The sequence below is a fragment of the Tachyglossus aculeatus genome, chromosome 2, assembly GCF_015852505.1.
Source record: "Tachyglossus aculeatus isolate mTacAcu1 chromosome 2, mTacAcu1.pri, whole genome shotgun sequence".
NCBI classification, from domain to species: Eukaryota; Metazoa; Chordata; class Mammalia; order Monotremata; family Tachyglossidae; genus Tachyglossus; species Tachyglossus aculeatus.
In genome coordinates, this window is record NC_052067.1 from 97,802,525 (window position 1) to 97,830,142 (window position 27,618).

General features: G+C 41.2%; 1 protein-coding gene across 2 annotated transcripts in view; it reads left to right on the forward strand.

The window, feature by feature from the left end:
* Window positions 1–27,332, forward strand: part of MAN1A1 (mannosidase alpha class 1A member 1) — a 215,233-nt gene extending 187,901 nt beyond the window's left edge. For both annotated transcript variants that reach the window (XM_038767351.1, XM_038767359.1), the window contains 4 exons: window positions 11,907–12,126; window positions 12,897–13,069; window positions 21,086–21,201; window positions 24,059–27,332. In XM_038767351.1, coding sequence (XP_038623279.1) covers window positions 11,907–12,126; window positions 12,897–13,069; window positions 21,086–21,201; window positions 24,059–24,182 — 633 coding nt within the window. In that variant the 3' untranslated portion in view covers window positions 24,183–27,332. The remainder of the gene's footprint in view (window positions 1–11,906; window positions 12,127–12,896; window positions 13,070–21,085; window positions 21,202–24,058) is intronic.
* Window positions 27,333–27,618: the final 286 nt, after the last annotated feature.

Below are 27,618 nucleotides of genomic sequence, written 5' to 3' on the forward strand. Positions count from 1 at the left end.
GGAGATGTTGAATTGTCTGGGGATTTCAATGCTCTTGTCCCCCATGGCAACAGGCAGTGGAGAGCTGACTATCAGTCAAAGAACTGAAAGAATAATGGAGCCATATAAAAACAGGATATCCCCTAGAGAAATAATAATATAATAATAACCTTGAATTTATATAGTTAGCTTTATTTTCTAGATCTTTCACCTAAATAATTGTATTTGTCAGCACAGCATCTCTGAGATAATAATAATGGTACTTGTTAAGTGCTTACTATTTGCAAAGCACTGTTCTAAGAACTGATAGCAATGGTAGTTTGTGGGATCCATTACCAGTCTCTCCAACCAGCTGAGAGTCATCATTGTGGACTGAATAAGGAGAGTCGCTTTTTGTTTTCTTTTACTAAGACCTGTGACAAGTCTGTGAGACTCATGGAGATTGGAATAGTTGAAGCTGAAGGAACAATAAGTTTGTTCAGGTCTGAATCAGAACAGAGATCACCTCATGTCCTTGGTATGCTTCGGATGGGGGAGTTGAGTGCTATTAATAAATGACTATTCAGTAGATTTTTCAGATTGCAAATGTCATAATCAACCGAGAAAAGAAAGCATTGTGCTTGATGAGGCTGCTTCTCTCAGAGCAGCTCACATGCACTCTCCCAAGAGAAACAAAGACTTGCTTCTCCTAATCCGTGCCTTAAGGGAGACCCACATCTGGGTTTTGTTTCTCCCAGGACAGGCTTGCTGGGCGGGAGGAGCATTTGCTACTCCTTCTGGGCTCTCTGAAAGTAGTTACACCTGCAGTCATAGGTCAGGGCTTCTTGAGTCCCAGGCCCACCCGCACCCTTGGCTCTGGGGGAGCTGAAACAATTCCCTAAAGTCATCCCAGTCTTCCTCAAAATGGCTGGCTCTGTGCTCCTCTCGAAAGGGCTCAAACTGTCGGAGGTGGACACGTAACACAAAAGCGCATTTTGCAGATGGTGGTCTGGCCCTCAGCCATCCTGCCCCCAGATGTTGCCTCAAGCATGAAACAGTGGAGTAGGCAGAAACCTGCTTATACATCCATTGAGAGGCTGTGAAACTTTCCCAAATGCTAAGTTCAGTGCTCTGCAAACAGTAAGCGATTGAATGAATGCATGAACAAATGCTTCCCTGACCATCCCCTTCAAGCCTCCATGTTTTAACTGGCCCCTTCCACACTCCGTAATGTAGTAATAAGAACAAAACCAGTCAAAGATCATAGTAAAGTTCTATTCCCATAGTACCATGTAAAAGATTCCCATAGTAAAAATGTTATTAGTCATTCATTAATTCATTTATTCAATCGTACTTATTGAGCGCTTACCGTGTGCAGAGTACTGTACTAAGCATTTGGGAAAGTACAATACAGCAATAAAGTGACATTCCTGGCCTACAATGAGCTTACGTCTAGAGTTGGGGGAGACAGACATCAGTACAAATAAAGTTGCAGATATGTACATAAGTGCTATGGGGGTGGGGGGAAGAGCAAAGGGAGCAAGGCAGGGTAACGCAGAAGGGAGTGGGAAATGAGGAAAAGAGGGGCTTAGTCTGGAAAGGTGTCTTAGAGGAGATTCATTCATTCATTCAATCGTATTTATTGAGCACTAACTGTGTGCAGAGCACTGTACAAACGCTTGGGAAGTACAAGTCGGCAACATATAGAGATGGTCCCTACCCAACAACAGGCTTACAGTGTAGAAGGGGGAGACAGACAACAAAACAAAACTTGTGGACAGGTGTCAAAATCGTCAGAACAAATAGAATTAAAGCTATATGCATATCATTAACATCTTCTAGATGTTAAGTGCTCTGCACACAGTAAGCTCTCAATAAATACGATGGATTGATTGATTAACAAAATAAATAGAATAATGAATATGTACAAGTAAAATAAATAGAGTAATAAATCTGTACAAATATGTATACAGGTGCTGTGGGGAGGGGAAGAAGGTACGGCGGTGGGGATGGGGAGGAGAGGAAAATGGGGGCTCAGTCTGGGAAGGCCTTCTGGAGGAGGTGAGCTCTCAGTAGGGCTTTGAAGGGAGGAAGAGAACTAGCATGGCGGATGTGCAGAGGGAGGGCAGTCCAGGCCAGTGGGAGGATGTGGGCCGGAGGTCAATGGCGGGACAGGCGAGAACGAGACACAGTGAGGAGGTTAGTAGCAGAGGAGCAGAGGGTGCAGGCTGGGCTGTAGAAGGAGAGAAGGGAGGTGAAGTAGAAGGGGGCGAGGTGATGGAGAGCTTTGAAGCCGAGAGTGAGGAGTTTTTTCTTGATTCCTAGGTTGACAGGCAGCCACTGGAGATTTTTGAGGAAGGGAGTAACATGCCCAGAGCATTTCTGCACAAAGATAATCCGGGCAGCAGAGTGAAGTATAGACAGAAATGGGGAGAGGCAGGAGGATGGGAGATCAGAGAGGAGGCTGATGCAGTAATCCAGTCGGGATAGGATGAGAGATTGAACCAGCAAGGTAGCGGTTTGGATGGAGAGGAAAGGGCAGATCTTGGTGATGTTGCGGAGGTGAGACCAGCAGGATTTGGTGACAGATTGGATGTGAGGGGTGAACGAGAGAGCGGAGTCGAGGATGACACAAAGGTTGCGGGCTTGTGAGACGGGAAGGATGATAGTACCGTATACAGTGACAGGAAAGTCAGGGAGAGGGCAGGGTTTGGGAGGGAAGATAAGGAGTTCAGTCTTGGACATATTGAGTTTTAGATGGCGGGCAGACATCCAGATGGAGATGTCCTGAAGGCAGGAGGAGACACGAGCCTGGAGGGAGGGAGAGAGAGCAAGGGCAGAGATGTAGATTTTGGTGTCATCAGCGTAGAGATGATAGTTGAAGCCATGGGAGCGAATGAGTTCACCAAGGGAGTGAGTGTTGCTAGAGAACAGAAGGGGACCAAGAACTGACCTTGAGGAACCCCTACAATAAGGGGGCGGGAAGGGAGGGGGAGGAGGAGCCCACAAAGGAGATGTGCCTTCAATAAGGCTCTCAAGCTGGGGGGGAGAGTAATTGTCTGATACTGATAATTTGCCAGTAATTTGGTGGCAGTTTTTTAATTTGGGGTAAGTCAAGTTGAAATTTCATAATTTTCAGGGTTTATAACTTTTATCTTTGAAATCCTCATTCAACAACATCTGTTTGACTTGGGTATGTGGTAATAATGCTGCTTTCCAGCAACTGCAAGTAATGTAACATCTAGTAACGTTGACAGTATTGCTCAATTAATGAATCGGAAATCAGCATCAGTCCAAGATTCCAATATTGAATGAACATGAGGACTTTTCATTGAGCAAGAAAAAGGCGGCACTGACCCAAGACATAAGCAAAAACTGAAGCTTCAGTCTCTTTACATGGTGGGGCAGTGCAATTTCCCAGAAAAAAGTATTTATGACTTATTTTTAAATGATCAAACTTCCCAGACATCACATTCCAAAAACCTCATGATGACATCTCATCCCCAAATTGGCCTAAATTAAATATGGCAGAATTTTAATGATTTGTAAATCAACTTAGTCCAGTTTGGCAGTGAACATTTTAAGAAAATGATCATTTCTAAAAATCAAACATGCTATGGGAGTGGGTTTCAAAGTTTAACCATAATTTTTTGAAAAACAGCTTTCAGGGAAGGAAATAGAATTCAATCAGGAAAAACTCCAAAAAATCCCTATTCAGTATAATGATGCCCTTCTGCCATAATGGGCAGAACATGTAATAAAGATTGAAATTCTGGTCCAAAAGTTCAGTGAAGAGCTTCAGATGTTCATCTACTGCTGGATAAATTATTTAGGACCTTAGGTAATCCTATCATGAAAACAGCCATGAATGCTGATTGACTTAGACCTAAAATCTGAAATGGAAAAATGAATATTTTCCAGTAAACAGATGATAAAATGATATTGCGTTTTGGGTCATTGTCTCTCAAACTCTCGGTCATTATAAAAATATACTTTTTTATTCAAATGCAGACGTTTATTGAGTAATGTATTGAACAATCACAATCGCATCCTCTTTATTTGGATTCGGAAATCCTCTAATTTTCCTAACCTCATACACTAATGTAATATAATGTAATGTAGCTGCCATCTGCACATGTGAACTATAGCTACCACATGGCCACTAAGAATTTAACATCAGCTAACATAATTATGACAATAATATTATTTAATGTGTTGAGTGCCAATAAAGGACTCTTCAGTATATTTTTCAGTACTTTTCAAATGTCAGTTAAGATTAATGTACCTGAAAGAGAGATAATTGCCTCATTCCGGATAGACATTTTCTGTTATAGAGAGCTAATTGTAATTCAGAAGGGACTGATTCCTGGTCCAGTGTTCAGACCTCTGAATCACATTGACTCCAAGTCAGTTAGACTGAGGGTGATTGAGAGCTTCCTAGAACTGAAATTAACTCATTTCTGGCCAGCCTCAGATTTAATTCTCATCATATTTTAGCCTGTGTATTAGGTATGTCTACTGCATAGTAAATATTATTTTGAACTTACTTTGGTATTTGAGGCATGACATCAACAGACCATCAGTGATCCAGGCCTTGCAAACCTGGCTCTGTGGTAAATCAGGAATGTTTGTAGGTGGAGGATAAACACATTCTAAAGAACTCTAGCTGCAATTCCAGAGCTTGTGGACAGATTTAGCATCACCATTAGCGTGCTCTCAGAAGGCTGTCGTCAGTGGTTTCAAAAAGTGGCACAGATTTCCCCAGCAGTCACACTGTAACGATGGGAAATGATGCTAGTACAGCTGTTGGAGAAATCAGTTTTTAAAATCGATTACTTCATTCAGTCATATTTGTTGAGTGCTTACAGTGTGCAGAGCCCTTTACTAAGTGCTTGGGAGAGCACTATATAGCAATAAACAGACACATTCCCAATGGCATGGACTTCTCAAGCAGCTGATCCAGAGCCATTCTTCAGCCATTTGCTGTGACTCCCAAATTCAGTGACTGAAAAAATGTGTGCTCTTTTTTTTTATCACCCTGTCTTCCTGATCTAATACTTTGGACCCAATTGGGTCAAGAATGTTCCGCTTAGTATAGCATGGGTATTTTACTCCTCTGTTTCACTTAAGCAGTTTGGATGATTGAAGTCTTGCTGCTATAATTTTAATAGAGTATTTGTATTATAATTTTGAATGAATTGATTTTTCCTAATGATGTCACTGACCCTTTCTGTGCACTTCTGAATCCTTGGTATTACTGCCCATTTGGTTAATTTTCTACAGGTAAAATTGACCTAAGTGGAAAATGTGGTTCTCAAAAGGAAACTTTCGAGTTCATCTAATGGGCTAGATGAAATAAAGTAGAAACTTTAAATAGGTCAATAGTTGAAGAACCAGCACATGAAATTGAATTATTCAGTAGCATTTCAAGTAATTGGAATCTTTGTTACCTAGATTATGGGCCCCATATGGGCCAGAGACTGTCTGATCTGATTAGTCTGGTACCTGCCTCAGTGCTTATCTCCATGCTTGGCACATAGCTCTTAATAAGCGCCATCATTCAGAATCAGTACTTTGCAATATGTACTTTATGCCTGAATCAACAAAAACATCAAGAGCGTCCACCAGTCAGTAGTATTTATTGAGCACTGTGCTAACTGCATTATTTGTGCAGTTCACCAACCCTCCTTTTGTAAAGGCAAGCAGAAATTTAGTAGGTGTGAGAGCTCTCTGAAGAGACTTGTTGAGGTCATTTCCTTCCGTCTTCACAGTGAAAGATTGGACTAGACTGGTGCTCCCAACCTCTTTGTTCCAAGACAGTCTGAAGGGCTGAGTAGAGCCTGTTGGCACAAACACCTCAGCCTCCCTGCTTTTGCTTCCTCCCCACCCACATTAGGAGCTCGTGGAAATGGGGTGACTGATGGCTAGAGAGTTGAGGACCACTCTTTTTATACCCAGTGGACCTTGGAATGGAAGCTCCTAAGATCATGCCTATGGAAACTGGATAAAGATCACCTCCATGGTGGTACTTGTGAGATTGCCAGGTCACATCGTTAATGAATCCGTCAGTGGTATTAATTGAGCACTTACTGTGTACAGAGCACTTTATTAAGGGCTTGGGAAAATACAATTCCACAAAAGTAGTAGGCGTGATTCCTGCCCTTAAGGAGCTTACAGTCTACTCAGGTTTAAGAAAAACCCAGTCAGATTTCCACAAGGTCTTTCTTTGACCTTGTTTCCATGACTGAATCAAACATCCGATTCATTGCACTTTGTTGATTAGCTTTCCTGCTCCTGAGCCGAGTTTCTCCTGTTGAAATCCTCTCCTGTGGAATGGATGTGTGTCCCATTGAAGTCAGTGAGCAATGAGCATTGTAGCCTAGTGGATAGAGCTCAGGCCTGGGAGTCAGAAGGACATGGGTTCTAATCATGGCTCCACCACTTGTCTGCTGCATGACCTTGGGCAAATCATTTAACTTCTCCCTGCCTCAGTTACCTCAGCTATTGAAAAAAAAAATGGACAATGATCCTCAGTCTGCCAACTCTGTTGTATTGTACTCTTCCAGGCACTTAGTACAGTACTGTGCACACAGTAAGAGCTTAATAAATATGATTAATTGATAATTAAGATTTTATCAATAAGAAATTAATTTGTTAGGTGAGGGGCAAGGATTGATCTGCTCTTTCACCACCTCCAATCATTTCCTATCTCGATCAAGAAAGGAAAGAAGCGATTTTTTTTTCCCTGTGACTACCAGTCATACCTGTGTCTGTTGCCTAATCCTCACCTAGCCTGTTCCTGGAAGCATGCAAGTCCCAAGAAGTTTGAGTCCCCATCCCACCTTAGACCCCCACCCTCCCTTTTAGAAAAAAATAATGGTGTTTTCTAACTGTTATTATGTGTCAGGCACTGTACTAAATGCTGGGGTAGATACAAGTTAATCAGGTTGGGCACAGTCCCTGTCCTATATTCATTCATTCATTCAGTCATACTTATTGAGCACTTACTGTCTGCAGAGCACTGTACTAAGTGCTTGGGAAGTACAGGTCGGTAACATATAGAGACAGTCCCTATCCAACAGCGGGCTCACAGCCCCACATGGGGTTTACAGTCTTAATCCCCATTTTACAGATGAGGTAACTGAAGCCCAGAGAAATTAAGTGGCCTTCCCAAGGTCACCCAAGAGCCTGGATTAGAATCCAGGTCCTTCTGGCTCCCAGCCCCACGCTGTATCCACTAGGCCATGCTGCTTCCTAGAGACAACGTTCAGCGAGGTCTCCCATTTTCTGGCAATTATCCCAGAAGCATGAAATGGTAGTTTCTGAGTAGTAAGTGGTTTTAGTTTTATTGGTATTTTTTTCCTATTTTTGAGTTAATCACCTCACTCTGATATTCCTTGAATGGCATCTGACAGCTTTGAGCTATGCTTTCAGGGAGAGTTTCATTCCAAATTGTTAGATTTGTACCCCACGGCTTTGAATTTGTCGCCTTTAGAGAAAGCATTGACAGGAAAAACCATTAAGAACAAATTACTCAGGTTTTTCTCAACAGTAAGAAGAGCAGTGTCTTTTGGATGTGTTTGTGTCTCTTACAGGAAGTGAAACTTTAATAAATCAAACTTCTGTTTTGAGGAGCAACAATTGCATTGCGACACAGTTGCTTTCAATCTGATGGCACTTACAGAGAACAATGATCTTTTTTAAGTGATAGATCATCATATGTTTCCTCCTTCCTACTTAGCCGCAGCGAGACCTCTGCCAGCACATTTCTGAACATCCAGTTAATAGTTGACTACATAGAAGAGAGAAGGCGAGTTGGCCATGGGATTATGAGGCTTTTTCCATCCCTTTATTTCTAGACGAAAATGGTCAAACTCAGTTGTGCATAAAACTCAAACGGAGTAGGTGGCGTGTTATGGGCTATTGCAATTCTTTGTGCTATATTTTTTTTAGCAAGGTGAATATTTAATGTTGATAGGTGACAGTTTCATTCAATATAAATATTTTTTGTCAATACCACTAAAATTCTGTGGTAGTGTTTTAATGGGATTTTAATGGAATGCCTTCATTTTAATATAATCTGAGCTCCCTTTAGGGCCAGAAATATGGGGCTTAGCCCAATAGCAACTTCCACTCTGACCTGAGCACTTTCTCTTTTTATGGTATTCGCTAAGTACTTACTATGTGCCAGGCACTGTACTAAGCGCTGGGTAGATACAAGGTAATCACGGGTCCCTGTACCCTGGCCATGAAGCTGTGTGGCCTAGTATCAAGAGCACGGGTTTGGGAGTCAGAGGACGTGGGTTCTAATCCCAGCTCTTCCAACTTATCTGCTGTGTGACCTTGGGCAAGTCACTTCACTGTGCCTCAATTACCTCATCTCCTTATCTGTAAAATGGAGATTAAGACTGTGGGCCCCATGTGGGACATGGACTGTGTCCAACCTGATTAGTTTTTATCTATCCCAGCACTTAGTGGAATGCCTGGGACATAATAAGTGCTTAGCAAATACCATAAAAAAGGAAAGAAAGAGAACATTCATCCTAGCAAGCCCTTTGGCTTATTTTTAATGGGATCTAAAAAGTCATGCAGCATAATTAGACCTTTGTCATCATAGATTTCTCTTGAATACATTTTTCATAAAATATATCCTACAAGAAAGATTATGTTCTAGAATACCATTGATCCATATGACATTTGGAAAATCATCCATGGTGCTTAACACAGTAAGTGCTCAATAAATTGATTGATTGATATGGAAATCAAGGTAGTCTGTAGCAACCATTCTGATCATCATGATCCTAAAATTCAGATTGTTTTCCTGTAGCTAGGTAAGCCCTAAGGGACGGTTTAACTTTTTGACAAATAAGGGTGACTATAAAAAAACTGTAAAATTTCCATTTTTCCTTAGCTTGGAAACCATTCTTGAATGCTTGGATGAAGTAAACTATCCCCTGATGGAGGAATGAAACAAAGTAGAATAAAGTGTCCTTAAACATCTTTGTTTCTGACCAGTTTCACCAAGCGAGAAATGTCCTCAAACATATTTGTTTCTGACCAATTCCTCCAGGCGAGAGCCCTAGTGACCCCTTTTGCTGCCTGCTTGGAAACTTGGACATTAAAGAGACTGTTATATATACAGACATCTGGTCTAGGTAATGCTCTTTTAAATTGCCACTGACTCCTTGAATGGATGTACAAAGACCACCCAGAGCCCAGCAGATTGGCAACCTTTTATTAGGTCAGTGCCTCTTTTGCAATACCAGTTGGACAAGCAGGCAATTTATTAAGTTCCTAATGTGGTCTGAACATTGTGCTAAGTGGTTGGGAGAGTACAACATTAATAGGGACAATAACTGCCTTTGAGGAGCTCATTATCTAGAGGAGGAGACTGACGCTAAAATACAGATAGGAAGAAGAAAAGTGAATATTTAGGTGAGTAGCAAGGGTATGTACAAAGTGCTACTGGTGGTTTTGAGTACATAAGTGCATGGATGGCACAAAGTACTGGGGTGAGTTGTAATTGGTCAGATCAAACCTGAGGAGAGGAGAACTTAGAGTTGAGTTCTTGGAGATGTGATTTTAGAAGGTCTTTGAAGACAAGGGGAGCAGTGATCTGGTGGAAATGAAGGGAAAAGGAGTACAGACAGATGGAAGGGTGTGAGCCAGGTGTACAAGACAGGAAATACGTGAGCAGGACAACAGAAGGGACACCCTGGGGTTTCAGCCCTTAAAGACCTTTATGTTTAAACTCCCCCGGTGAAGAGGTACCTCAGCTGGAGAAGATGTGGTGAAAAAATGCTCTAACCTTGTTTTAGTAGTCTTTGCTTTTTGTCTACAATTTGAACTCCTTCCCTATGAGATATTTAGGGAGCAAGAAGGGTATAAGCTTATGATTCCAGGCGGTAGCCCGGGGTGATAATAGAATGAGTGCTCAGAAATGTTTCCAAATTTGCATTTTAATATTGTGGGTGAACTGGAATCGGTGCACTGATAACTGATCTACAAAAGGAAAGCTGATACGGGCATTGACCCACAGTGGTATACTTGCTTTGTACTTTTAGCATCTCTTCAACCCAAGGCAATGACACACTTAGAGTGCCATTGCTCTGCACAGCCAGCCCATGAACAAACAACTTGATGAATTGTTCATCATTTAAAATGTGAATGTCATCTGGATGAGTGATGATCTTTGTTTATTCAGTCAATCAGTCATATTTTTGAGTGCTTACTATGTGCAGAGCACTCTTCTAAGCACTAGGGAGAGTGCAGTATAATAGACTTGATAGGTCAGTTCCCTGCCCACAGTGAGCTTACCATCTAGAGGACTGTATTTATTCTTTGCACATCCTTAGTTATTGAATGAGTTTTTAAAACACGATCATATAATGATCATCTTGAAATCAATCCCAGTACCCTCATCAGTTCAGAATTTGGACCGAGTTACTAATTTACCCTTTTCCCTTCTTTTTATAAACTTTATCACCACAAGACTGTGGACTTCTTCAAGCCTTTGATCCGGTACAAAGAATAGTTTATTTTGGGACCCAGTAATCCGATAAGAATGATTCCAGAAATAACATGGATTTTATTTATTCAGAACACCAAACAGTATAATGTTTCTAATACAGTCTCAAGAGCCATTACTCTTGCTCTGTAGAAAGCTTTTACTCATCACCTGCAAAATTATTCTATCTGCTTGAAGGGCTTTATTGCAGTTTGTGCTAGGAGGAATGTAAATAGCTACTATGTGATACTTTTCTATCAAACAAGAGTGGAATATTTATGCAACACCTAGGTTCTCGAGAAAATTAGTCCAACTACAGTTCATTATCATAAATGTGAGGTTCATTCCATCAGCTGCACTACTGATTTCAGACATTGGTTATTTTTTTTTGAAGAAGAAGAGTTGGCAGAGAAGGCAGTGTTTGTGTATCTGCATATCTCTCTTCCTGCACCTTGTAGCCTCATTTCAGTTTTGTGTCTGTTTTTTTAATGATATTTGTTAAGTGCTTACTATATGGCATTCACTGTGCTAAGTCCTGGTGTAGATAACAAACTAATCAGGTTGGACATAATCCATGTCCCAGAGTCTTGATTCCCATTTTACAGCTGAAGTAACTGAGGCACAGATAAGTTGAGTGACTTGCCCAAGGTCACACAATAGGCAAGCGATGGAGCCAGAATTAGCAGCTTCTTCAACAGCTTACAGGAAGCATCTGTTTCCACTGCTGATGCTTCCGGGATATTTTATACGCCAACCATTTTGACCCCAAATCCCTTCCATTGTAACCTCATGTCCAACTGTCTTGTCAACAAGCACAAACTTTTCTCTTCATTGAAATGCTTCCATGGAGTTCCCATGGGGAAAAAGAGAATTAGGAATTTCAGCATGTTATCATCATCATCATCATCAATCGTATTTATTGAGCGCTTACAGTGTGCAGAGCACTGTACTAAGCGCTTGGGAAGTACAAGTTGGTAACATATAGAGACAGTCCCTACCCAGCAGTGGGCTCACAGTCTAAATATCCTCCCAAAGGATATTAGAGCAGACTCAGCAGAGATTGTTTTAATGATCTTTACAGCTGTGGTAGTCCTGGAGCCAATTTTTTGATTTTCATAATTGAATATTGTCCATTTCCCATGGACTTTCGGGCCAAATTAATAAGAATAACATCCCTTTCCTGTTAATCCAGATAGCCTTTGTGAGAAACCTGTAGCTCAAACATGCTCCACGGTGATAATTTACCAGTTTGTTTCATTCCCCACTGCAAGAGAAGAGTAAAACAAAACAGCCTTGCAAATATAGCCAAATTAAAATGTTTAATCATTAGAAAGTAGCAGTAGTGGAGTCACAATGAGCAACATCTATGTAATTTTAAAAAAATCTGTGTCAGGAGGTTATTTTGGAGCTTTAAAATATTGAAAATAATTCTGACTTACAGGCTATCGAGACCCACCTCATCCGGAAATCCAGTAGCGGTCTGACTTATATTGCCGAGTGGAAAGGTGGCCTCCTGGAACACAAAATGGGTCATCTGACTTGCTTTGCAGGAGGCATGTTTGCCCTCGGCGCAGATAGTGCCCCTAATGACAAAACTGGACGTCACATTGAACTTGGGGCCGAAATTGCTCGCACATGTCATGAGTCTTATGACCGCACAAGTAAGTGCCCTATTAAGAATTCCTTTATGCTTGTTTGAAATGGTTGTATTTAGTTCTGTGAAGAAAATGAAACTACTGATATGACTGAATTCCTGAAATCGATCAGCAATAATACTGCCGTAAAAAATGCTTAAATTTACTACAGGGTTTCAAGGGTAAAGAGAGTGATAGATGAGCGATTGCCATTTACCTCCCGTTTTAAAGAGGCTTTGCAACATTGTAGAGAAATACAGTATTGTTCTTGTCCTTGTCATATATGTATCCCAGAGCTGAGTGTAGTACTTGGCACATAGTAGGCACATAACAAATACCACCTTGATAACTGAGGACACTGCCATCCTGATAGTTTGTCCTGCCTCAGTTAGAAAAGATTGGAATTTATTCTTGGCCTCTATTTCCTGGTTAATGCTTCAATCCCTGTGCCCCAATACCATGATGGGAAAAGAAAGCATGGAGCACCATTCTCAGAAGTTGAAATTTGAAGTTTTGGAGTTATTACTGTGTGCAGAACACTGTACTAAGTGCTTGGGAAAGTACAGTATAACAGAGTTGGTAGACACATCCCCTGCCCACATCGAGCTTACAGTCTAGAGGAGGCTAGCCCAAATATCAGTTGAATGAGCGAGAAATGGTCCTCCCAGCCCATCACCTGAGCAGCTTAGGGGTTTCATTTTGGGGATTGGCAACTCAGAGGTGAAAGTAGGGTCATTTGAAGAGTAAATGTGCACTCTTAACATGCTAAACCCCATTCCTCAATCCATTTCCCGCAGATGTGAAACTGGGACCTGAAGCATTCAGATTTGATGGAGGTGTGGAAGCCATTGCAACCAGACAAAACGAGAAGTATTACATCCTGAGGCCTGAAGTTCTGGAGACCTACATGTACATGTGGAGATTGACTCATGACCCCAAATACAGAAAGTGGGGCTGGGAAGCTGTAGAGGTATCATCTGCATTTTGAATGGCTACTTTTAATTAAAATTGGGGCATGCTGGGAAAATGCCTATAGTCTGGCAGAGACCTTGGGCAGGGTGTGTGTTAGTTGTAGTCCTAACTCTTCTCTCAGCTTCTTCTCTGGGGCATTTATTTTTCCCAGTCAAAACAGATTCATTCCTATTCTCCTATCTCTCTCTGCTATCAGAGATGAAGTACGAGAGAGCACCGTCATTTTCCTAAGAGGATGGCTGGATATAAAATTGTTGCTCTACACTGTTGTTGCTCATGTAATTGAATTTGATGAGGGGATGGGAAATTCATTTTGACTGAAATGCATTGTTAGAACTTACCACCCCACTTTTTCCCCATAAGAGTTAGATTGTGGTCCTAATTGAAAAGTATCCTATGGGTTATTTTTTGGCTGTAATAAATTATTTTTTAAGAGAAACTGAAACATATCTGTACAGAATATGAACAGATAGTAAACTTCCGGTATATCGGGTCCAAGAAATGGCCTATGTTCTTTTATTCTGAAAATTCTCAAAACTGAGTGATCCAATTTAAAAAAGGCGAGTCGATCCAACAACAATTATGCTTTAATATTAGCCAAAATAAAATACCAAAACATGAAAAGTACACTTTATATCCCATCGCATAGCTAGTGGTAAGATAAAAAGTGAGTGTAAAATAAAAGACCTCTTCTCCTTCCCTGCTGGTACTGGCCTGTAGCTCCAAAGCCCTGGGAATAGAAAGTAGATTGCTTAACTTGATAAGGAGCAGGGATTGGAGATTTATATTTGAAAATTCCCCTGAAAGTTTGAAGCCTCGGAACTCTTAAGGAAATCTCCTTAAGTGTTCTCAGCCTTATTCACCTCAACTAGAAACCAAACATGAGTTCTAGTCTGGGTTCCTGCTTCCAGCACCAATTTTCTGGGCTTCCTCTGAGGCAAGTTACTTCACCTCTTCCCTTAGATCACTTCGATCTGAAAACTTCAGGGAATTTGTATAGTGTGAAAATTTGACGGTACCTTATAATAATAATGATATTTGTTAAGCACTTACTAGGCACTGTACTAAGCACTGGAGTGGATACAAACAAATCAAGTTGGACACAGTCCCTGTCCCTTGTGGAGCTCACCATCTCAAACCCCATTTTATAGGTGAGGCAACTGAGGTACAGAGAAGTGAAGTGACTTGCCCAAGGTTACACAGCAGACAAATGGCAGAGCCGGGATTAGAACCTATGACCTTCTGACTCCCAGACACATGCTCTATCCATCGTGCCATGCTGCTTTTTCATCTTCTCTGCATTGTCCTAGATACCTAGAGCTATCACCCATCATCTCCTTTCCTTCCCCTGATAGGATCTCTCCTCCACCTGTAGACGGTAAACTCTTCGTGGCCAGGATAATGTCCAACAATTCTACTGTACTCTCCCAAACAAAGTTTTCTGCACATAGTAAACACTCAATAAATACCCCTGAATGAATCGATGAATGAACATTAGGACCACTCCAGGCCAGACTTGCTGCCTAGTCTTCACTGAAGCGGTTAATGTTTGTTCAACCCCCTCCCCAACACACCTTCCTCTATTCGTGATTGTTTTTTTCAAGGGACTCTTTCACTGTCAGGAAGAAAAAGGAAAAGCAGCTGAAAAGGAATGTGAATAGGGCTACAGCACCATTTCCTCTCCTCTTGCTAGAGGATTGTGGGCAGGGAATGTGTTCACCAACTGTTTTATTGTACTCTTCCAATTACTTAGTACAGTGCTCTGCACACAGTAACTGCTCAATAAATACCGTGGATTGATTGAGGGTCCCTGAGAGTGGAATTTAGGGGTGGTGGACTTTTCTGGAGCCATTTTAGGGACTTTAATCAAAACGTGATCTCTTCTTAACTGTGTCATTTTGAACCTAAACGTTGCCTAGCTGAGCTTACTGAGGAAATCTGATGTTTCAGTCACTTCTGTGATGGTCTTTAAATCAGTTCTCTAAGTGCTTTTCTCAATTCCGCAAGATCTCAGCTAAAAAGCCATTTATGCCCTTTCCTTTAAAGTGAAATCGATATTCATCCATGAGGGTTGATTTTGGTGATTTGAGTGACTTACTGGGACTCTTCTGTGGTCTCATCCAACTCAGTAACTCTGTGATCACTGTTCTTGACTTTTTAGTAAGCTCCTATTCACTTGAATCTCTACCCCTTAAGCACTTTGATTTTCACCCCACTCCATAGCACTTCTGTACATACTCATCTAAGATTTATTTTATTGTCTGTCTCCCCCTTTAGTCTTGTAAACTCCTTATGGCCAGGGATCGTCTCTACCACCTCTATTGTATTGAGCTCTCCCAAGCGCTTAGTTCAGTGCTCTGCACATAGTAAGTGTTCAAGCAGTGAGAAGTGTTCAAGTGTGAGAAGCAGTGTGGTCTAGTGAGTGGATAGAGCATGAGCCTGGAAGTCTAAAGGACCCGGTTCTAATCCCAGCTCCACCACCTATCTGCTCTGTGACCTTGGGCAATTCACTTAACTTCTTTGTGCTTGTTGCCTCATCTGTAAAATGGGGATTAATACTGTGAGCCCAGTTTGGGACTTGGAAGGTATCTAATCTGATTATCTTGCATCTGCCCCAGTGCTTAGAACAGTGTTTGACACATAGCAAGCACTTAACAAATACCATTAAAAAATATAATAAATACCATCAATTGATTAATTCTCCATGTTCTGGAAACTGAACTGTCTGGAGACCATCAGAGGCAGGTCTCTGGTCTTGGGGATTTTATTTCTCAAAAAGCACAGGAGGAATTCTTTCAGGCTATACCAGAAAGCCAGGTTTTCTTTAGTAATGCTAGCTCCTTGTGCCTTTCAGAGTTTTCTTGTAAAAAAAAAAAAATCCATTAGGCATGACCTTTTGCTGGAAGAATGAGATGAAAAGACTGCGTTTTAATGGAGTTAATTAGTATCTCAGTAAATCATTGATGAATCCAGTTAATAACTCCCCATTCAGATGGTATCTCTCATCAGTAATCCTACATCATTCGGGATAATAGAAATGTCTTTAAAGTTACAAATTTTAATAAGAGTTTCTTCTTCAACTCCATCTTTATTTCAGTTCTTATTGACCACAGTGGTCCTGGTATAGAACATCACTCCTATAGAAGAAGTTCTAGATCCTATGATCTCTTGTGGGAATTTTTGTGGATTGTTGTTTTAATATGGCAAGCAGTTAAAAAGTCTTACACCCACTCACTGTGAGTTTTCTTTAATGGCAAGTCTGTATTTTACTCTTGGCTGGTTACAATTTTTTTATCTTATTTGCCCTTTTGGTCTAAACCACAATGCAGTTTATTTCCCTGCTAAATTGCTCAGGAGAAAATTCAGGATAGATTTGTGGCTTTTCCATTATGGTAGCATTCACCTTGACTTCTAAAGAAATACCTGGCTGAGTGGCCCTCTCTGTGCCACTCCTTTCATTGAAAGGATCTCGTTGTCCTTGACTCATCTCTCTTACGCAACCCACATATTCAATCTATCACCAAATCCTTTCGGTTCTACCTTCACGACAGTGCTAAATCTGCCCTTTCCTCTCCATCTAAACTGCTGTTATGCTAATCCAAACTCTAATCCTGTCCCACCTTGACCACTGCATCTGCCTCCTGTCTCTCTCCACTCCAGTCCAAACTTCACTCCGCTGCATGGATTATTTTTCTTAAAAAGGGTTCTATCCATGTCTCCCTACTCCTCAAGATCCTCCAGTGGTGGCCCATCCACCTGCACATCAAACGGAAATTCCTTACCATCAGGTTTAAAACACTCAATCAGCTTGCCCCGTCCTGACTTCTCACATATCTCCTACTATAGGCCAGCCCACACACTTCAATCCCCTAGCACCAGGTTACTAACTGTTCCCAAATCTCACCGCCAATCCCTTTCCCACATCCTCCCCCTGGCCTGGAACTCTGTCCCCCTCCATATATGGCAGACCACCACTCTCCCCACCTTCAAGGCCTTATTAAGGTCAAATCTCCTCCAGGAGGCCTTCTCCTATTAAGCCCTCTTTTTCCCTAGTCCCTCTCCCTTCTGCATTATCTGTGAACTTGGATCTGTGACCTTTGGGCATTTTATATTCACCCCACCTTCAACCCCAAAGTACTTATGTGCCCATCACTAAATAATATATTGTAAATTATTTACATTAATGGCTGTCTCCCCCTCTAGACTGTATGCTCACTATGGGCAGGGAATGTGTTTACCAACTCTCTTGTATTGTACTCTCCCAAAAGCTTAGTACAGTAAGTGCTCAATAAATGCCACTGATGATGATCTCTGATATCTAGCTTTGCTTGTGCCACAAACAACCCTCCCCAAGGATCAAGGACTTGGATAATAAGAACATTCCTTTCTGCAACTTCTGCCACCATGATACTAGGCCTTGCTAACTCTGCTATTTAATCATGTTCCTGGCTGCTTCCATGTTCTTATTTTCCACTAAGTTGATTGTGCAAACTTTTCCCCAAGAGCTTGGAAATATGAGGACCTCATACTTGAGGCAACTTTTCCTCAGTGCTTGCTCGGCTTTAGACAGATAGTTCTTTCATTTGCAGAATCCCTTTAACTAAAGTGGCAATTAAAGTCTCTCTACTTCAGCTCTAATGCCACTCCTATTATCCCTCCCAGCACTGGGTTTGAAAGAAAGCAGCATCGTCAGTGTCTTCCTCATTTCAAGATGTGTGTTTCATTGCCAGTAAGATATTTGAATAGTATCAGGAAATAATTTTTCCACCACCCACCATCTTGCATGTTGTAAGTGGGCACAGATGGTCACTGGCCAGCCTGCCTTTCTCTGGCAGTTTTCTTCAAAGAAATCATCTTCAAATCCAGAAGGGTTTTCTGGGGTGCAGCATGCTAGTTCCTATTTGCTTTGTAGTTTGCAAACATGAAAACACGTTAGGGATCGCTTTCAGAGCAGAAAAGAGAGAGTGGACTCTCGTTGCTTAAGGGAGACAGATGGACAGAACAAAGAATGCAACCTAAAAGAGAATATAAAAGAAAAATGCCATGTAGTTTTTCTCCCTTCCTTGCCATCCTTGCTGATATTTGGATTTCAGCATAAAGTTCAAAGGCCCACTCCAGTCAGAGTGAGAAGGAGGATGATGTCCTGAGCATAGAGCAAACATCACATGCTTAGATGTGAATGTATGTTGGATGGTTGGCTAAAGTCACCTGGAAAATTTTCAAGCACAGCCACATTCTTCTATAATGTGGGAATTTCACGGGCAAAAAGCATGTCAACTCGGAGTTTCTTCTCTCAAGTGCTTAAGCACAGTGCTCTGCACACGGTAAGCTCTCAATTCATACGATTGATTGACTGATTTCATCCCTGATGGATCTTGCGTGAAGAAGACATCGTGCTGTGCTATTCCTTGCAGGTCACTGGGCTCAGGTGTCCAATCGTTTCTCCCATTGTCATACCATGTTCACTGGTGATAGAAGTGAGAACACACTTTACGGGAGAACTGACTGTATTGTAATACAAAGAATAGGAGTTTGGAGGCTTCTGGGTAGAAAAGCGGAGACAAACTCACATTGTGATTGCTCGAAATCATGTTTTAGTGGTGTAAAGATTTCTCCCTGGTCCCTTTTGCTGGAACTACACTGGCAGAGTGGAGAACATATCTGATGTAAGTCAGGATAGTTTCTAGACTGTGAGCCCACTGTTGGTTAGGGACCGTCTCTATATGTTGCCAACTTGTACTTCTCAAGCGCTTAGTACAGTGCTCTGCACACAGTAAGCGCTTAATAAATACGATTGAATGAATGATAGTTTCCATTGTAAATATTGCAAATTGACCATTTAGTCTTCCAGCAAAAATAAAGTCAGAGCGAACCAAGACTACTGTTGTGGGCGGCACTGTTTCCTGCTGCTGGATAATTCAGTCTCCTATTTTACTCCAAGGATGGGTTTGCTTTCTTTCTGCTTAGATGTATACGTAATTTCGGTCCTGCTGATGGATGGACCAGTGGAAAGAGTACTGCGCTGGAAAGCGGGAGATCTGGATTGAGACCTGACTCTGCTAGAAGTGAAGTGCCTACTGGCACGCTGCCATCAGGAGGAGGGTTGCCTAATGGTTAGAGCACGGGCCTGGGAGTCGGAAGGTCATGGGTTCTAATCCTGACTCTGCCCCTTGTCTGCTGTGTGACCTTGGACAAGTCACTTCATTTCTATGGGCCTCAGCTGCCTCATCTGTAAAGTGGGGATTGAGACTGTGAGCCCCACGTGGGACAGGGACTGTGTCCAACCTGATTTGCTTCTATCCACCCCCAGTGCTTAGCACAGTGCCTGGCACATAGTAAGTGCTTAATAAATGTCATCAAATAAATAAATAAATGAGAGGAAGTTTCTCGCTGAAGAACCATCTATAGCATTTGGTGAGGCAGATGGAAGTAGCAGGAATCCTGAGAAAACGGTTGACTAATGTGGGTCGCAAAGACTGCAGTGGCTATCAATCAATCAGTCGTATATTGAGCGCTTACCGTGTGTAAAGCACTGTACTACGCGCTTGGGAGTGTACAGCATAACTAGACACATTCCCTGCCCACAACGAGCTTACAAGGCAAATACCTACTAGTTTGTGGTGCTGAGACACAGCGCTGACACTATGCTCTCAGTCACATGGGCCCCGTATATTAAAAAAAACCCTAATGTTCACTTCGCAATGGTCCGCACCCCTTCCTACGTCCTCATTCATTGCTCACCATTCTCCAGTGGGGACATGACTGGCAGGAAAAAGAGTGTGAACACTGCTGCATCAATCAATCCATGGTATTTACTGAGTGCTTACTATGTGCAGAGCACTGTATTAAGCACTGGGAAGAGCACAATAGAACAGAATTAGTAAACAAGTTCCCTACCCATAATCAGAAGCACTAGAAGCAATTTCTGCACACAGGTTTATTGTTATTTTGTATTCTCCCAAGCGCCCAGTACAGTGCTTTGCACACAGTAAGCACTCAATAAATGCAATTGGTGGATTGATAACGGAAACCTTTGCAGATGAAAAAATGTGGAGTCCCTGTTTCTCCTCTGCCACAATTCCCACAATTCTCTTTACTCTTTTTTTCATACCGAGGGTCGTTTTTTCCCCCTCCTAAAGCCTGTACATTTAAACCATAAAATAGATATGGCAGGCAGTTCCTTGGTCCCAACTGATCCTAAGAGTTTAAAATTTGAAGGAGGAAAAAAATATGGTTCTAATAGTTTTTGAGAGTTTACGAAGGAAGCGTCATAGTCCATTTTTCAACAATCATGCACCCTGAACCCATCCAACAAAAACATATCTGGTTTTTAACCTGAAAATTACAGCACAGAGAAGGCTGACCTTTGTCACATACTGTGATATACAGTGCCACACAAGAATCAATCTATCAATCAATAGAATATGTCGAGCATTTCTTGCAGAGTATTGTACTGTTTGGGGGAGAGCATAATACACTTGGTAGACATGAGCTTAGAATTTACAGTCTGAGGGAGAATAATCAATGGTATTTATTGAGTGCTTACCGTGTGCAAGTCATTCATTCATTGATTCGGTTGTATTTATTGAGCACTTACTGTGTGCAGAGCACTGTACTTAAGTGCTTGGGAGAGTACAGTACGACAGTAAATTACGGATAAGAGAATCAACGGAGTAGAAGTTTGTGTATCCAAGTGTTGTGGGATGGGGAGGTTACCTAAGAGCATAGAGGGTGGGACTAAATGCGAGGGAGAAGTAGTAAGGAGGGAAAATAGGGTGGTTACGTGAGGGTTTAGTCAAGGAAGGCTTCCTGGAGGAAAAAAGATTTTAGTGAAGAAAACTTGTAAGATTGCTTTTTTATCCAGACTTGTACTTCCAAATGCTCACTCCAAGCTTCATGAAAAAGACTTCATTGATTTTACCATGTACTTTGGACTTGGATTAGTCAGGGTAATAACAAAAATCAGGATGCTTTCTAAGTTTAAACCCAAGGGATTTTTCTCTTTCAAACACAGGCACTGGAAAAACACTGCCGAATAGATGGTGGGTATTCCGGCCTTCGAGATGTTTATAGCAACCATGTGAGTCATGATGATGTGCAACAGAGCTTCTTCCTTGCAGAGACACTCAAGTAAGTAAAAAATCACCCTTGCAAGTGTTTCATTAACATAACAGAACTTCAAATCTTCTTCCCAGATCCGTTCTTACCATCAGCACCCCTTGACATTCAGATAATGCAGAAGCCTGATGGGAATTGGCACAATTCCTGTCATGTTTCATGGCAAGGATTCAGATTGCACTTTTCATAATAAACAGCATTTAAAAAACTTTGAGAAATCTCTTAATCTCACTTCAGAGGATGAGCAGGAATTACTAAATGGTGCAGCAATAGAATATGTTCCTTTCTCAGTAATAACAAAAGTAATGACAGTGGTATTTGTTAAGCACTTAGTACAGTGCCTGGCACATAGTGGGTGCTTAACAAATATCACAATTATGGTTATTATGATTATTATTATTATATGCAAGGCACTGTACTAAGCATTGGGGTATATTTAAGATAATTGGTTGGGCACAGTCCCTGACCCACCTGTGGCTCACAGTCTTAATTCCCATTTTACAGATGAGTTGAGGCACAGAGAATTTAAGTGACTTGCCCAAGGTCACACAGCAGACAAGTGGAGGAGCTGGGATTAGAACCCAGGTCATCTGACTCCCAAGACTATGCTCTTTCTACTAAGCCTTGCTGCTTCTCATGCTGCTTCTAAACTGAAATTTTGATTTTTCCAGTACGATGGCTAGGCCTCACTTCTGGGGAGTGTTTTCTTCTACAGTCGTAGAATAGGAAATGAAAGCCATTAACCTTCATGATAATCCCTTGCGGCCTTAAGAAAGCATTCAGACTCAATCTGAAAAATGGTTTTCCAACCTTTTAGAGAAAAAAAAAAGATTTTGTCTTGGAAATCTTTTTCTTCTGATCCTGTTCTGTTGCTACCCACCATTTTTCGTGAAACATGAAGAGGATCCCGCAGGTTCTACAGAAAGTGAATTTAATCTAATGGCTTTTTAGTGTTGTTTCTGAGGGTATGTTTCTCAGAAGAAGTCATTCAAGGCAGAATTGCCTATCAGCATTCTGCCATCAGCCTCATAGGAAACCAGAAGATTTGGGGGTTATCAGAGAATTGCCTTTTTAGACGTTATTCACCTGTTTAGCTTTGAATTTGTATTAACCCTTGAGTTAGGTAGCGATACTCCTCTCCACTGCTAGTAGAAAACAAAGGCTGATTTTTACTTTGTGTTCTACATGCTCCAGATATATATCATTAGCCACTATGAGCCGCATTAGGGATTTATCTGTTCATTTTCCCTTCCTTCCCCATGAAGTCAGAGAATATTCGGCAGAAGAGATTTTATTTTCAGGGCTGCTTCTATTCTCCAATCCTGCCAATTCATGTATATCACCCCTGACCCCTTGTCCTCTTCCTTGAGAAGCAGCATGGCATAGTGGATAGAGTATAGGCCTTGGAGTCAGAAGGTCATGGGTTCTAATACCGGCTCCGCCACATGTCGGCTGTGCGACCTTGGGCAAGTCACTTCATTTCTCTGGGCCTCAGTTACTCATCTGTAAAACGGGGATTGAGACTGTGAGCCCCACGTGGGATGGGGACTGTGTCCAACCCAATTTGCTTGTGTCCACCCCAGCATTTAGTACAGTGCCTGGCACATAGTAAGCACTTAACAAATACCATAATTATTAAAATTATTATCATTCCTCCTTCTAGCCTGGAACTACCTCCCCTCCATATCTGACAGACCACCACTCTCCCATCTTCAAAGCCTTATTAAAATCATATCTCCTCCAAGAGGCCTTCCCTGATTAAGCCCTCTTTCCCCCTACTCCCTCTCCCTTCTGCATCGCTTATGCATTTGGATCTGTAATACTGATAATAATTGTAGTATTTGTTTACCACTGTACTGTGCGCTGGCTGCCCAAAGTCACACGGCTGACAAGTGGCGGAACCGGGATTAGAACCCACGACTCTGACTCCGAAGCCCATGGGTTCTAATCCTGGCTCCGCCACTTGTCAGCCGTGTGACTTTGGGCACGTCACTTCACTTCTCTGTGCCTCAGTTCCCTCATCTGTAAAATGGGGATTAAGATTGTGAGCCCCACGTAGGACAACCTCATTACTTTGCATCTACCCCAGTGCTGAGAACAGTGCTTGGCACATAGTAAGCGCTTAACAAATACCATTATTATTTAAGCGCTTAGTACAGTGCCCTGCACACAGTAAGCGTTCAGTAAATGCGATTGAATGAACTAAGCAAATTGAGTTGGACACAGTCCTTTGCCCACATGGGACATAGAACACAAGGTAAAAATTAGCCGTCTTTTCCTACCGGCAGTAGAGAAGAATATTGCTATCTAACACAAGTCCAAAGCTAAAAAGGTGAATAATGTCCAAAAAAGTAATTCTTTGATAACCCCCAAATCCTCTGGTTTCCTATGGGGCTGATGGCAGAATGCTAAAAAGCAATTTTGTGTCAAATGACATTTTCTGTGAGGCTCACAGTCTCAATCCCCATTTTTACAGATGAGGGAACTGAAGCACAGAGAAGCCAGGTGACTTGGCCAAGGCCACACAACAGACGAGTGGCAGAGCTGGGATTAGAATCCATGTCCTTCTGACTCCTGAGCCCATGCTCTAACCACTATGCTTGCTGCCCATTGAATATTTGATATTCACCCCACCATCAGCCCCACCATACTGATGTACCTATCCATAGTTTATTTATCTTGCTGTCTGTCTCCCCCTCAAGACCAGAAGCTTCTTGAGGGCAGGGTCTTGTACACCAACTCTGTTGTATCATACTCTCTCAAGTGCTCTGTACAGTGCTCTGCGTGCAGTAAACGCTTAATAAGTACCATTGATTGAGCGATTCCATTTCCCTGCCTTGTCCTAATTCAGTCCATTTTCTCTGGCCAGGTATCTGTACTTGTTGTTTTCTGACGATGACCTTCTGCCCCTGGAACACTGGATCTTTAACACTGAAGCTCACCTTCTCCCTATACTCCGCAAGGATGCTGAGAAGGAAGACAAACACACATAAAACGCAGTTCCCATTTCATGTTGCTGCATTCCCTTCATTTTGCTGCACACCTGAAGAGTTCCTTTCTTGTGTTCAGGCCCATGGTGTAATTTTCTTAAGATGGGAGTGATTATGCTACATTTTAAACCAATTATTTTGCAGTCTATTATGTTTGCTAGTAAATATTTATAAATGAACCTAAATTATTTAAACTGTAACCTATAATTTCCTTGACATTTGTCTAGCCAATAGAGCCTAATTATTTTAAGGAAACTAACATCCTTAAAGTTTCCCAAACTGCAGTGTTGTTTTTGCCAAATACAAGGGTCTGCATGTTATCTGTTATAATACTTTTGATTTGACTGCAAAGGTTTTCCTCCTCTATGAGGAGATGATGTCTGCTTGAAGCTGTAATATTTTGCCATGTTGCAAAAAGCCATAATGAATTAGGTATAGATTTTTTTTTTCTTTTCAATTTCACGTTAGTCTGGTTTGACTGTCCATCCGAGACGAATCTTGTAACTGTGACAGCCTCCTCTTATGCGGGTCTATCATTATTTGGTAAAAAGTCTTCTTCAGCATTTCATTTACATTGGAATCCAAATCGGAAAATCCACATAGAATTGCCACCTCATTTTGACTCATTCGTTTTAGAACTGGTTTGAAGGAAACCTAACCAGGTTCTGCACGTCAGCTGCATTTTGTGTGTTTTTTTTGGACGTTTATTAATATGTGAAACTCGCCTCAAATTTTGTTTAGAATGTACTGTATTAGTGCAAACTGAATAGCTTCTTCCTTAACCCACCCTTGGGACTGAGAGTTCTCAGCAAAGAGTTTGCTGTGGAAGCAAACAGAGTTTGCTCCCTCTGAATTACTGACAGAGGGCCCAGTGTAACTATAATACTGGGAGCTCTTTTTTTTCTCACTAGAAAGTAAAAATCTTTCTAAAGATAGGCTGAGAATTCTGATGGCTTTTGTTTTTTGTCTTTTTGGAAATCTGTTGGTCATTGTCTTTGATTCAAGTCTTGGAAAACATTCCGTTTGGTCTAGCTTGTGATCTAAGTCACCGTCAAATGGAGTGAAGGAGTTCAGTCTAAAAGGTCTTGCCTCAGTAATAGCAACTCTGTCTAAGAAAATCTCATTCTAATACTAACTGAAAACACTGACTGACTCTGCTCCAAGGCAACCCAAGTTATAGAAACATCATAGTTTTGAAAAAATCTCAACACAAAAAGCCCAGTATGACCTCAAGATGTCCATGTGCCAAAATCCCGGGCTAGATTTTCTCCTTAGTTAATCCTATAGACTCTTCTCCAGGAAGAGATTTTTAGCTGTTAAAATGTTATTTGGATCACCAAAGGAGGAGGGAAAAAAGGTCGAATTTTTGGATTTCCAAGCAGAGGTATTTATACGAGCATTCCTACAGATATTAAAAAGTATAAATTTCTATTATGGGAAATGGAACCGATCTTCATATTCTGGAGTTTGAATGAAATTCCCTCACTTGCAACAGCAGAAACACATCAAAATGCTAGATTTCATTATTCTGTAGTAAATGCAAGTGGAGTGGATCAAATGCTTCAGATATTATGGTTATGCACAAAGAATTTCAAGGCAATATAGAATGCCACGATCAGACATATATGCCTTCAGTGAAGAGGGTGGCTCTCTGTCTATCTTTTACACCAGCCTTTTCCCCTACCCCAGAGGCCCCTCTGCCTCTCCTGGATCCAGCCCTGATTTGATTGAACTGATGTCTGTACAGCTGTTGTTTTCTCATAGGCAGAATTGTTACCACAGATTGTATTTTCTCCAGACCAGAGCCAATGGGTGTTTGGTTTCGGATTTGTTTCATCAATCAGTGGTATTTATTGAGTGCTTACTGTGTGCAGAGCACAGAACTAATCTCTTGGGAGAGTGCAACAGTTGGTAGGCACATTCCTTCCCCACCAGGAGCTTACAGTCTAGAGGGATCTTCCTTTTGATTCATTTACAGTATGCCAAGGAAAGAGCTGATGATGCATGAAGGCTCAATAGAAAGGATCTTTTTTGAAAGAAGGTTGAATTTAAACTCTGCCGTTCCAACACACTAATCCACCATGTGCTTTTAAAGAAAATGGTCTTCCTTGGCTTCAACTTCCTAGCTAGTGTCAAGTGCTATATGCAGAATATGTGATTTTTTCCCTCTACCCTCTTGCATAAGCCCGCCATTCTCTTTTACGTTTGATTGTAATATTTTAGGTCCCAAAAATCAGGAAATAATAGTGATTCAGAAAAATATGGGCTGATATGTTTCCTTGACCTGGTGTAACCTCCAACTACATCTTTCAAGTCGTCTCAATACACGCAATTTAATATGGACAATTAAGTGTACACTTTCCTTACCAGACTATTGCCAAAATTGGACTTTATGCATTTAGATTCTGGTTTTCACTTTACCTTCCATGGGATGAGGAAAAAAACAAGAAACTTACTTTCTTGATTTCTCTAAGCTATGATTTGAAAGAGCACAAAGTTGATATCTATTTCTGCAACAGGTAGGGAATTCAATTCAGGTTGTATGTACAAACTGCACTATAATGTACCTTTTGTATCCTGGTGTAAGTAGACAGGAAGATTGTACTACGTAGAGCTCTGCCGATGGCAAGAATAACCTTTTGTAAATTCTAGAGCATTGTTTTTAAGAAGAATCCCAAAACACCAAAAAGTTAAGCATTACAAGGGATAGATGAGTTGTGAAAATTCAGTAGAATAATTTTGAGTTTTGAAGATTTTAAAGAGATCTTAATGGAGAAACCACCTTTCATTCCTCTTCAGCATTACAACAGTCAAGTTTACATCTGGTAATATTCTGAAAGGTGAATAATGTAAACAGCACTTAAGTTTGTTTTCATGACAGTTTGCTTTTGATACAGATTGTGAAATACTGCATATATGTATGTTAAATGACAAATTTACGATATCTAATCATGTTTGTGGTGACCTCAACCTGTTACCCATTTCTACACATAAAGATGGGTTCTGATTTGTATATAATCCATTTCACATTTTTCACCTTTCTATAAATCTCTAATGTTAGCGGGGACGTATTAGATCAAGACACATACTTTATAAGAACTATATTTGTAAAATTTCTCTATTGTGAATAAAGTCTTTTAATATATCTCTTCATTGGTTCGTCCCACTCCCCGTTTTTAATTAGAGGTTCAAGGAAGCGGTTAGATCTGAAGGGATGATCTTATTACTATTATTACTGTTACTATTACTATTACTATTATTATTATTATTACTACTATTATTACTATTATTACAGTTCTTGTTAAGCACTTACTATGTACCCAGCACTGTTCTAATCACTAGAGTAGTTACAAATTAATCTGGTTGAACACAGTCCCCGTCCCACAAAGGGCTCACACTCTTAATCCCCATTTTATAGATGAGTTAACTGAAGCACAGA